The sequence below is a fragment of the Haemaphysalis longicornis genome, unplaced genomic scaffold (genome assembly GCF_048455015.1).
Source record: "Haemaphysalis longicornis isolate Haplotype H1 unplaced genomic scaffold, Haemaphysalis longicornis Haplotype H1 scaffold_56, whole genome shotgun sequence".
Taxonomy (NCBI): Eukaryota; Metazoa; Arthropoda; class Arachnida; order Ixodida; family Ixodidae; genus Haemaphysalis; species Haemaphysalis longicornis.
Window position 1 is genome coordinate 1,132,602 of NW_027526397.1, and position 12,994 is coordinate 1,145,595.

Consider the following 12,994-nt stretch of genomic DNA (forward strand, 5'->3'; position numbering starts at 1 on the left):
CGAAAACGTGCCGTGCACGCCACAGGCACGCCATGGCACGCTGACGCTGCCGCGAATACCACCCGCATGCTACGCGCGGCGCGGTAAGTGACGACAACATGGCGGCGTCAACGGCCGCGAAGTAGGGCGGGTAGCGCGACCGACCGCTTCGGACCGCGCTTTAGGATGGTACTTAAGGAACAAGTAAAGTTGCTTGTACAGTAAGAGAGCTGATAATGTATGTGAAAACGACACTATAAAGCATCATCTGTGCGGCTAGGGAAAGCGCCTATCAAATATCCGCCACCGTGCACATGGTAAGCCTAAACATCTCCGGCGGGGCCAGCTGGCTGTCCGGAGCGCTTTCAAACTGCCGCCATGAACAGTGCGCCTCCCCATCGGCGCAAGTCGGCAGGCTCCTCCTACTGCCACGCGCTTCGCGCATCATTTTCCGAGTACCCCAGCGTGGGGGCGAAATCGTCAACGCGGGCGTCAAAAGAACGCGCGCGCAACGCCGACACACCCGAATCGCATGTGGTGTGCGCGCGTCGCGTCGGAGATGAGCGCACGTTCTTTTGACGCTCACGTCTACGATTCAGCCCGGCGCCAGCCTCTGCCTCGGTAGCCGCGAACAGCAGTGGGAGGAGCCTCAGGACTTGCGCCAATGGGGAGACGCGTGCCTCATGGCAGCAATTTCGAAGCGCTCGCAGCAGCTGGCTGGGCCACCTCCGCGGCGGATATTTGGCGCGGATGCCTTTTTATAGTGCTTCTCCCACACTGTTAGCTCGTTTCCCGCATCAGCAATTTAGTTTACACCTTGAGCTGCGTTTTAACAAAAGATTAGAAGTGGTCGCTGAAGCTACCTGCACCTCTTCACGGCAAGAGCCGACGCCATGTTGCCGCCGCCTGTCGCGTGCGCGGCACATTTCCATTTTTTCTCGTTTTCTGATGATACGAATTTTCGGGTGATACGAATATTTTTGCCGCCCCTTGAGATTCGTATGACCGAGATTCCACTGTAGTATGCTATTGATGAAAACAAATTCAAATTTTGGCGCTCTCCGAGCGCTTCTGGACAGCCACCGCCATATCCAAAGGGTAAAGGAGGAAGTATTTCATCACTTTCGTTTTCGTGTTTCTTTTCTCCACTGCAGGGGGATTTTTAAATGTCCTCCGCCGGCGGGAAGATGAGCTCACGTGGTTTCGGTTATGGCGTTGATGCCGTTCACCAATGCTTCACGCGAACGGCAAATATTGGCCTACTCCAATAGATCTGAGCTGGAATCTGTGGATGATGCCGGCAGCACAGACACGGAAGACGACTTTGATACGTCAGACTTTAGCACTTATGGCAAAAATGCGCTAAAGTGCCCCGGAACATCAACAGGTGTTCGCCGGTGAGTTTCACTTTCTCTTTCGGCCGTTTTATCGCAGACGTGCGTTGATGCAAACGGATCCTTCCTCTTCTAAAAGTCACAGCTCTTATCTGCAGAGTGTCGGCTTTGTTCGGGCAAGACCACTTGGCACCGGCTGCACAAAGAGTCGGGTTCTCTCCGCAAAGGTGGCCCGTAGTTAACCTTGGCGTTGCGCTCCAGGGTAACGCGCGGTGCTTCGTCAGAGCCGTCGGTTTCGTCGGCAGCATCCAGAAGTTGGGGAGCTGTCATGGAGCTTGCATTTTGATCAGTTCGCTTTTCGACTTGAGCTCATTGAACAATGTTCCAATTATTTATTTTAAATTTTTTTTTGTGTCCCCTGTGCAAAGTAGCATTGATGTTTTCATTTTTTTCTTTTTGTTACTTCTTTTGTTTTGATAATTTTTTTGACAGAATTTGTAATAAATCTGTTGTTTGACATTACTACTGTTGGAAAGTCCTATCCTTCCTCTATCATTTCATACCTTACCCTTTGGCATCAATCACTTTCAGCAATGAGAAAAAAATATTTCCTGGACTAGCCAAAAACAACCGATTTTTCCACGGTCACAAAAGGGTTCAAACCAAGATTGCACCAGCATTTTTGGTAATGTAGCGCAAGGCCTCTCCCTCGCAGTCTACTCCGTGAGGAGCATGTGTTGCACATAGAGGGTATACTAAAGCCGTCGTGCACTGCACAAAACCAGGGTGTTTGCTTCCCGAAGGAACTTGTTTCCGCAGCCAGACAAGCAGCCCTTGGCTGAAGAGGTGCCTATTCTATGGAAGTGTTGCTAATGCGCAAAGATAGGAAGCCGTGCCTATGGGGAGAGGCGATAGCACAAGGACCCCTCGTATTTTAGCAAATTAGTCTCATTCTATGGTACAGGGTCCCAAAAGGAAGTGAGGGGACCACAAGGGGGACCCATTATGCAAAGAAAATCTACCAGGAGGAACTCCTTCAGTGAGCAGTGGCTGCCAGGGGCGCTGCTCGCTGGTCACAAGTTTTGTCGGCTGCAACCTATCTTCCTTTATTGCCGTCAATCGTATCACTTCTCAATTCTGTGTATCTTATAAAATACAGTCGAGTCCACTTATAACAATATTGAGGTGCCATGAAAATATCATTGTTATAACCGATTATTGTTATAAGCGGGTTATGCCGAAAATAACAAAGAAAACGTGACAAACAAGAGCATTGTTGTGCGCGCAATGATGTCCGCGCGTGCGGGGACAGGAGGATCGAGGCGACAGTGACCACAGAACAGGAACAGTGACAACAGGCAAGGAAAACGACGCTGGTAAGCACCAGACTCGGAACACGTGCAAACGGCGGAGCTGGAGACGTGGCCAAATTAGCGAAGAATAGGGGAGGTCGGCACAGTGCACACAGCGCTGCTGCTGCGGCGGCTTAGGCGCCCCGGTGCTTTTCCTACAGGCGGCGCACCCTCAGAATGGACTGCCCCACTACCCGTTGAGGCGCCCATCCGGTCCTCCTCCCCCTCCTCCGCGTCGCCGCGGCAGGCGAAAGCAGCGGTGGCATGCGAGCCTCTTCGACGCGAGCCTCTTTGGCCGCGTGCGAGGCCAAGTGCGCTATCGCCTGGCCGCCGCGCGTATGCTCTCATGCCCTTTTGCGTAATAGGCGGGGTTGGGGTGGCATTGTCGCAGCGTTTTTGCATTTTTGTTTCGTTCAGGGTTGGTTCCAGTGCCCACATTTAATTGTTATAACCGATATTGCATCATGACAGCATTGTTATAAGCGGTTTATTTTGCCATAGAATACAATGAAAAGCTGACGGTGCCGCGGCTGTCCATTGTTATATCCGATATATTGTTAAAACCGGTATTGTTATAAGTGGACTCGACTGTACTCTAAGAAACTCCAGGGTTTAAAACCCCATGGTTAAAAAACTGGCTCCAATCCACGCTGTGAAGGTGGTTGGAAAGCAAAGCTTTAAACGACACCCACAACAATCGCCCATGCGACGTCACTTGAATTCGCACACGTGGCTCTACAAAGAGTGAAACCAGAGATTCTGCCAGCCGTTACTTAGAATTCGCAGAGGTGGCGTCCCAAACACAGAAGCGTCGGCCACGGCCAGGCTAGACGGCGGACGCCGCCGCTGTAGCATGAATGTGCGTCCGCAGAAAGAAAACGGCGAGGAGCATCATTCGATGGGTCAGACAGCGGAACCTAGCCATCCTGATGTGCTACCTCGGGGCTCCACCACCGCACGACACAAGCGCGGACACCGAAACAATTCGGCATGTGAGCTTAGGGATTCCCATTTGTACCGATTTAAACTAGTTAGTTTAGTTAGGTTTGATATTTACGAGAAAGCTGCGGGAACTTTTATAATTGGCATTTATCAGGACCAGTTGCTCCTTTCACCTTTTGTAATACCTCTTAAAACACAACTGAATTGGTATTCCCCAATTTATGAAACGGAGTCCCATTCGTGGCAAGCGGTGTGCCAAAGGTAGTGCTTTTCTAGCGGCCAGATGTCTGTACATGGTCTGTACGTGGTCTCTACATTTTGTTTTTCCGCTCTGAAAACCAATCCTTAGCGTATCTTTGCTGTACGAGCACTTAATAATTCCGTGTGATGCGGGTTACCCTGGAGGTGCCGTCGAACAAGTCAACAAAGCCGTGCAAAGGCAGCGTGCAGCGGAGACGAACGCCGCCGGCGAGCATGCACTTCCACGCGGTAACGCTGGGTAAATTTGCCGCGCCATCCACAGTGTGCTCCATGAGTAAACCCCCCCCCAACCTCGTCCTCTCCGCCGCCACCTCCGCCGTGTTGGGAGTTTGTTGTCCCGCATGCCACAAAAGAACCATTGGCTGGTAGAGCTAGAAAGCTTTGCTTTAACAGCTTGTAGCTAGCACTCTCTGCATAGGGGTGTGCCGGGGAGCTCCGTACAATTTCTTCACTGTTCCCTGCACAACACGCCTCTCTCAATACAAGTACACATAACCCTAAGGGGCAACGGGACGGCCGTTTCCTCTTGGCGTGAGGGCACCCTTCCAAAGGGCCCCGTTCACCGAGCCATGCCAGGGAGGGCCTCACCTGGAAGAGCTGGAAGACCACGCGCCCATGCGAGGCCACCAGCTCGAGGAGTGCGTCGAACTGAGCCCCGTCCGTCGTCTCGCTGTACGGCGGGCACATGGCAAACGTCAGCAGGTCCAGCAGGGCACTCACCACCAGGGCACCCGTGCCCCGCTCCTGCATCGCCACCCAGCAAGGAGTCGCTCATGAGTCAGGCTCTCTCTTGAAGCACCAGCTAGCTGCACTACCTGTCCCCTGTGGCTAGGAAAAAAGTGCCACATTCCAAATTTATTCTGCAGTTGGTGGCTTCACTCTTCGCTTACTTGCAGTTGCTTCACCAGCATCTACAATGGGGGAAAAAGCCGCCGCTGCAGTGTTTGTGTCCTTTCTAGCATTAAGAGCTCTACTGGAACTGACAAAAAAAAACCAGGGTTTGAAAGGGCTGCAAGTTATTTCTCGTAGCTGACAAACCACCCAACCTAGGACTTCAATTTTTGCTAATGCAAATAAAAAATACATTGCATGTTCCAAAATGTTTTTAAATTCTTTTTATTCTAACATGTAAGCTCATTTTTGAAAAAAAAATTTCCACCCTTTGGCAAGAATCTGTGCATGACAAATTTAATTTTCCATTTGACCCTCCCTTCCATCTCTATAACCATACCATTAAAAAGCATATATATTTGGCTTCATGTTCATAAGCCTCTAATATTTTTGAACCTAACATTTCTTGCACAAGAAAAACCTTACTGGAACCCACAAAAAAGGGTACTTTTCCCCTGGTATGGATACAGTTAAAAGTAGGCATGCAATCAGAACAGCAGCAGCGAGAGCACGGTGCATTGCTTTGGAATATGTTGCCCAAATGCCAATGCAAGTTTAGCTGTTTATACTTGACTGCAAACATATATGCAAAACATAACACACGTTCTCCCGCAGTTTTATTGTCAGCATAATAAGCCTCATTTGTCAGCACAAATTGTCAGCACAATAAGCCTCATAATTAGCCTCAATCTAAAAAAAAAAAATCGAAACGGACGTTTCTCATTATTTTTTACTTACACTTGTTGCACAAAATCACGGTAGCAAACTAATTTTTTGATATAGTAGCTCTACGTTTGCTAGAAGAGGAGCCATACTTTGCAGGTGTGTTTAAGAATGCCTGGCCAATACCAAGTCCCTCGCAGGTGTTGAGATAGAGGCTGAGAAAGCGGCCATCCAGCGTCTACCGATTCCTGGACACTCTTTTTTTCTTTTCTGCCCGTTGCAGGGCGTACAAACACCCCGGAGCAAAGTGCAGCAAAGTGGAGCAAAGTGCAGCAGCCACACTTAAAAAAAAAAATAGAGAAAGAGAAACCGAGTGCATTCACAGGTACCCTCGCCCAGAAAGGAGGGGGAGGGGTGACCCACCACGTGGTGCACAAAGATGGCGAGCAGGTTCTCGAGGAAGGCCTTGTTGGACAGCAGGGCCCACTTGTTTTGCTGCTCGTGGTACAGGTCGCCCCCCTCGTGCATCGGCTGCAGTGCAAGGAAGGGCACACGCGGTCACTGCCACCACCTCTGACACCACTCCCACCCTCCCCCCATCCCAGCTTCAACCGTGCCTGCAAACACTACACGTGGGGCAGACACATCAATAGGAGGGCATGGAGACAGGTTCGAGAGAGCGGCTTCCAGGCTGGAAACTTGGCAAAGGGCTTTCACGGCACAGGGACATCCGATGCTAAGGAGAGGAAAAACTGCCACAATGTTATGGGTCATTGCTGCCCCTATTACCCCCTCCCCCCAATGACTTGAGATATTCCAGTACCTTTGGCGGCCATCTAGAAAGACATGTTTGTCGATGAAATATGTATGGCGCGAGTGCAACATCACTAAAAGTGCTTTATGCGTGGATTTATGCTCTTTATGTCAACATGCTTTACCTGTTTATTCTAAAATATGAAATGGTTTCCATTTCAACGTTCATTTCTCTCTAGTCTGCAACCTCTTGCACAATATCTTGGGGGCGTAAGACTACAAAGGCTTCACAGCTGAAAAGTGTGCTAGAGCAGTGTCCACCACCCATGCAGGCCCACTGGGAGAGACCTCAAGGGAGGCGAGACCTGTCAGGGGCGCCAGTCCGTGCCTCACAGCGGGTTTGCGATAAACGTTCATGCAAGAGCCCAACAACGCAAGGACTAAGCGTGGGGACTGCTGCGCGGTAATCAAAGTTCTCTCCCCCCCACCGATAGAAAGGGAGGGACGTGCACGTGCCTGCATGAGGGCGCAGAGCATGTCAATGGTGGCGTGGGCCACGCCGGCGTCGTCCATCTTGAGCGCCTTGACCACAAGCATGCCGACGCGCTCGCGCACCCTGCGAGGAGCCAAAAGTGCCCAGTCCTCCTCTCTTCCGTCTCTCCCATAGCAGTCCTACAGTACCTGGAGATCTGGTTGAAGGCGGCGAACCCCGGCCGGGAGGCAAACAGGCGGCGCAGGGCATGCAGCTGGGCCTCCACCAGGTCCTCGGGCAGCTCCTGGTCCAGCACCGACAGCAGCGCCTGCTGCACCTGACGCTCCTTGTTGTCCCCAAAGAAGCCCTGTTAAGGTGCAAGATCAGGGTGGGTACAGGGGTAGGCGGACCCCGAACGATACACTGTAATGCTCCGGTATGCGACAACTTGCGTGTAACCTGCCCTTGCCATTCCCTCCCTCATATACTACCTAATGACTGGGAGCTATGTGCAGCTGAGCTTTCATGTCACATATTGGGCGCATCGACAAAGGGCGCCTAATGCTGGATGTTCGCGCGTATAACCCGCACCAAAAATGTGAAAATTTCAGTAGCAAAGTAGGGGTGCGGATAATACGCGGTGTTTTCCCTTTAGTGCAGCTTCACGGCGATTCGCATTCTGCCGTGAAGCTCCTATGTAGTAACACTGACTAAGCCTTCTGTGGCAGCAACTGCGCAAAACATACCGGGACAAGGAAGAAAAAAACAAGGACGAGCGCACTCTAACAATTGAATTTTATTGGTGAATTGTGACTTTCGCCTTGCAGTCAGTCTACTTGCTAAATATACGCTTTTTTCTATCTACATATACAGCCATGTCTCGTTAATATGGACGCCTCCGTTCCCCAGAAAAATCATCCATAATGTGAGTCGTCCATATTAGCGAATCAAGGCCAAAAACCCAAACAGCAAGGAATAATCGTTGAACAAGGCTAATGCTTCTACACGTTTTCTTTTGCACCGAGCAGCAGCTCCCTCCCTTCGGATTTCCCTCTTCCATAGCATAGCTTTCACGTACCGAACAGATGCTGAAGGCGCCTCACTTTTCAATTGGCACATTTCCTTTTTTTTCATCTGAGCGGAAACCTCAGTCTGTTCACGCTTACCACCAGCCATTGCGTCCGCCGAACTGACCAGAGATATAGAGAAAGAAAGCCAGGGAAGCGTACAGCATTGCCTATTCTGCGCAGCGAATATTGGCATGAACTACTGTCGTTCTGTTATCTTGTTCTGAGCTACAAGACTGGCTCTTTCCGGCATATGCCACGCCGAAAAATCTTCTTTGATAGGGAACGGGTGACACCCTGCATACCCTAGAGTGGTGCTCGCTGAGTACGAATGTTCTCTATCTAATTCAACGGTACTTGAGGGAAGAGCACTCCGAGATAAATGCATGCTTCAAGCTTTGTATGCTTCGGCCAACAGTGAATTCTGGTACGCGCTGGGGCCTCTGGTGGTCACGACTCACGAGTCATTTTTTATAATTTTTGCTTTGTGGACGGGTGTCCATAACAACGAGACAAAAATGCATTTATTTGCCCGATTCATCCCCCAAATAGCCGTCTATAGTCCGGACTGCGGATTTCTATATTAACGGGGCAGAATTGCATGGCGAGAGACCGGTTGCCGAAAATTTTGTCCATATTGCGGTGTGCCCATATTAACGGGATCCATATTAACGAGACATGACTGTAGTATGTGATGTGTTGCTTGAGCAGTAGCTTTGCTATCAAATGTGCAGGCAATACGCGAGGATGTTTTTTCTTTTGCGGCGGTCTGAAATTGGGGGTGCGGATTATATGCAGGGGTGGTTTATACGCGCGAAAATACGGTATTGTGTCCCTGGTCAGCTCCTAATGGGGTTCTACCTTCCATCTTCCTTACAGGCCTGAAATGCTGCCCGGTCTGTCTAGGTTTATATAACATTGCCAGACACCAGGGAGGCTGCACCTGATGAGCAACCATACTACAAAGAGCTCCCCAGGACACAAATCCTCACCAATGAAAGGAATGGGGTTCCTTGGTGTAGTGTTTGGCCAAAGACCCCCCAAAATGAACTGGCAAACAACTTCCCAGCCTTCAGTCCCCGTTATGTACAGTTCAGCGCAAAAATAGACAGGGACTAGCAAAGACAACACAAGAACGCCGTATCCCCGTCTATTCTTGCGCTGAACTGTACATAATGGAATACCAACTAGGCCAGTCAGTTACGCTACTAAATCATATTTCAGTCCCCAGTTGCTGTTGAGCACCTGCCCAAGGCAGCAGGCACAACAGCAGTGTAGCTGAAAGTGCTAACACTCCCTGGGTCCAGACAGGCTGCCGATGGGAACTACTGCATTTTCGCGCATATAACCCGCACCAAAAATGCGAAAATTTCAGTGGCAAAGTACGAGTGCAGATTATACACTGGGTGTTTTCTTTAGTGCAGCTTCACGGCAATGCGCATTATGCCATGAAGCTCCTACGCAATAACAGTGACTCAGCCTTCCATAGCTCTAGCGAGAGCAGTGACACTGAGTGAATTGTGACCTTCGCCTTGCAGTCAGTGTATTCTACTTGCTAAATGTATGCTTTTTCTGTATACATGGTATGGGAAGTCTTGCTCGAGCAGCAGCTTTGGTGCACCCTTTCCTGTATCAAATGTGCGGGCAATACGAGAGGATTTTTTTTTTCTTTTCCGGTGGGCTGAAAGTGGGGGTGCGGATTATATGCAGGGGCGTTTTATACGTGTGAAAATACGGTACATGTCACCATATTTGACAGTCAAACTGCTGCTAGCAAAGATGGCTTCTCTGCAGTGCTGCACGAACTCTCCGAAACTAAACGGGACACCTCAGCACTGAGCCAAACCAGAGGACACGAGAAGAGTTTACGGTGCCGACAAGCAGGCATATTCTGAGCTACCATGGGCAACCCTGAGGAAAAATGAATCAGGGGGTTGGCTTCTTGACAAATACAGTAGCCGACCGTTTTTTCAGACTCCGAAAATTCGGACTTGCTGGATATTTCAGACTTTCCTGAACTTGCGGATTTTTCGGGGTGCTCTTTTATTCGGACTATTTTTCATTCCCCTCCAGGACAGAAAAATCGGTTGGCTACAGTATGGAAATAACAAGTACCGTGGGTGAGTTTCCATCATTATTGTCACCAAGCGAACTAAGAGATGCAGGTTCAAAGTAATCAAGTTTACAGCCCACATCTGCCTACACAGATGAAGTTGGCAGCAGTTTCTACGAGAATATATTGCATTGGTGGGAAGATAAAAAGTTCACTACTCTATCATCACCTTCAACACAAAAATAAGAGGGAAAAATGTTATGGTAAACGTAAGGTCCAATCCACAGCTGCAGTTTATAAATGCAAACGTTTTTTCGCTGCTTTTCCACGCTTTGTGTGATCTGCCTGTAGCAATGAGCGTGCTACATTGAGTCTACGGGGGGAACCAAACCTGTCGGGAGACAATGCTTGAATCACGAGTGGTGACGGCGCGCCGAGACTTTGGCATATTTCTGTGCATTACAGCGCTTCCACAAATGTTCTGCTTCGCATTCTGACGACCAACACGAGCTCCGAACGAGTTGACAACATTTCCCCGAGCCTTCCTTATTTTGCTAACATCGCACTTTTCAGCCCATCATGGCAGTCTACAGTAAAATCCGAAACTGTCACATGCTCAAAAGTCACTAATGTGGAGTGTGGCACTAGTTTTAGACAAGCCTAACTGCTTGTTGTAAATGGTCGATAAACCTGGTGCAGCCTCCAAATGTGCTCACTACAGTGGTATTCCAGAAAGCGGCTCAAAACTATCCGAGTCTAACATCAACACTACAACGTCCTACATGTAGCCAAAAAGTTTGTTCGATCGCGAACTTTGTCACGTCGAGGTCTGCCCAATTCAGTAATCCAAATAAGGCTAGAGAAGGTAAGAGCAATCGTCACAGCTGCCAGCAGCCCATTAACAAAACTGCAGCAATAATGTGAAAAGCACCAGCTGTTCTTATGTATATCACAAGCAAATGTAGGATACATAACTTTGGCTAATATTTGATAGCAAGCCAGTGCCTACAGTGTTCATACAGCCCAGCTAGAAACTTTTCACAATGCTTCGAAACCAGTTTGGGTGTGCCCCTTACAATCTGTGCAAGTATAAAGCCCCACCTAAAGGCGGCCATGATTTGCGCGCCGCTTTCAATGGATGTGCTTCGTGTTTGGCAGACACTGATGGCGGCTATGCTCGTTGTCTTTTGTCCTCGCCCAAGTGGTCCGGAGTCCACCTCCACTTGGCGCTTCTTTCCAGAGTGTCTGAATTCCCCCCAAGTTTTTGTTGACAAAAGCACCCAGCACGATTGTTTTTTTTTTAATTGCGATAGATTGCCCTACGGCATGACAGGAAGTGTTAAAGGTACAACACTGCACCTGTTTCACGGAAAAATTCAACAAGAGACCAGGGCTGGGGTTCCCATATCCAACGCTCGAGATCTGGGGTTCTCCCAGGATGGAGCCCTGTGCGTCCCAGGTGTTGCATTCGGGCGTCTCTAAGACCTGAGCAAGCCCACAACAGGTGTTCAACGTTGGCTTCTGACGCAGGAGTAACACAGAAGGGGCAGGTATCCGCAAACGGAGCGCGATATCGGGCAGGCCAAGCGTGGGTAACAGCTGGGGATAACGCCACCCCAACCCGAAGCCTCCGCAGAAGGACCTCCTCCCAGCAAGCGAGCCCACTGGGGAGGTCAGTTCCACGCGGTGGAAGTAAAGCACGCGTGGCGCGGCGGAGGTTCTCGTCTTCCACCAACAGTTCTACGGAAGATACTGGAAGAACTGGTAGCGGCCCTGGGAGGTCTCTTCGGTGGCAGGCACGATCTGCCAGTGTGGGCAGGAAGCGTGTCCCGGCGAATCCACAACACACGGACAGGGCTTGGGCAGGCGAGCAATTGTCGCTTGCATGTGTCTGGAGACAGCTCAGCGGTACGGTCTGCTTTTCTGCTTGACGAGTGCCATTTGCCGGCTACGTTTTCATACTCAAGGACGCCCGGAAATGATTGGCTTCTTGGGCTTAAAATTCCATTTACTTATCAAAAGGAAGCCCTGGTACATACAAGCAATGCGCGCCAACTTCATTAAGCTGAAAGTGTAGTGATAAGTTCATCCGTTAAATCGCCAAAAAGAAAACACGCGTTTTTATTAGGAGCAAAGATTGGGAAATTTAAAAAATAACTGCATCGTCTGGTTGTCCTTCTTTGTCACTTCCATTGCGCTGTTTCCGCTGTCTGCAAAAGATGTACCAACCAGCCCAAACTTCTAACATGCTGAAAAATCTGCACACCAAGGTTTGAGTAGTGCATGGACCGAGCAGCAACAAGCATGACAGCTGGGCCCCTGTCACAAACATCATGCTTCCCGCCGCTAACGTCCCCTTCCCCACCCAAGCTTCCCTGCCCCTGAAAGAGAGCCCCCAGGCCACTTGCCTCCTTGTTGGTTGTGTTGAGGAGCCCACTGTAAGGCACGTTGCTGTTGAAGCGCAGCAGCAGCTCAGCAAAGCTCCAGTTCCCTGCACACACACACACGCCCAGGGACAGCTGCACCCACTGCCTCCCAAGACGGAAAAGAGAAAGCACTGCCAACTTCGCTTGGGAAGAAATCACACACACACACATGCAGTGAACCCGTGTCATCACGAATCTCGAATGTCCCCAGCTAGGGAAAGAATTACATAAAACAGAAACCCACCACAAAAACTACATAATCACCGGGCACATGCAATAACCTTCGAAAGCAATCACAATCTAGGAAGACATCCGAATGAACAGCTGACTGACACCGCTGTTTTCTCCCTCTTTAAGATGCTCCAACAACCTCTCTCCTGTACCTGTCAGTAATAAAAAAAAAAAAAAACCCTATCGCCAAATTCAGCTATGCAGGGGCAATCTCAGTACGAGGCTTTTTAAGCTCTGATGTTTGCAAAGGTGAATGTATGTGCCAATTTGTTTTGCGCATTTCTTTCTACACGGAAAACAGACACTGTAGATACTCCTTCAGCATGTTAAGTCTAAGAATGAGTCATTTTTCCAACTGGTGCCAGTCTAGGACATTAAGCCTAGGAACGTTTAATGGCGCTTAACAACGTTAGGCTTAACGTTCAATGTTTAGGCTTAACAATGGGCAACCTTCTGGTCAAGCCTTATGACATGCAAAATGATGTCATGACACGTCATACAACATGCCAAGGTTGTCATACAACATACGACAAGACATACGACATACGACAAGACATAAGACATACCGTA

At 49.6% G+C, this 12,994-nt stretch overlaps 1 protein-coding gene across 1 annotated transcript in view; it reads right to left on the reverse strand.

Annotated features, from left to right (window-relative positions):
• LOC144140921 (dnaJ homolog subfamily C member 13-like) overlaps positions 1–12,994 on the reverse strand; it is a 145,269-nt gene that overhangs the window by 98,910 nt on the left and 33,365 nt on the right. The window contains exons 10-14 of the mRNA XM_077672421.1: positions 12,176–12,258; positions 6,857–7,014; positions 6,692–6,791; positions 5,846–5,953; positions 4,457–4,612 (exon numbers count right to left, since the gene is read on the reverse strand). Of these exons, the coding sequence (XP_077528547.1) occupies positions 4,457–4,612; positions 5,846–5,953; positions 6,692–6,791; positions 6,857–7,014; positions 12,176–12,258 (605 nt within the window). The remainder of the gene's footprint in view (positions 1–4,456; positions 4,613–5,845; positions 5,954–6,691; positions 6,792–6,856; positions 7,015–12,175; positions 12,259–12,994) is intronic.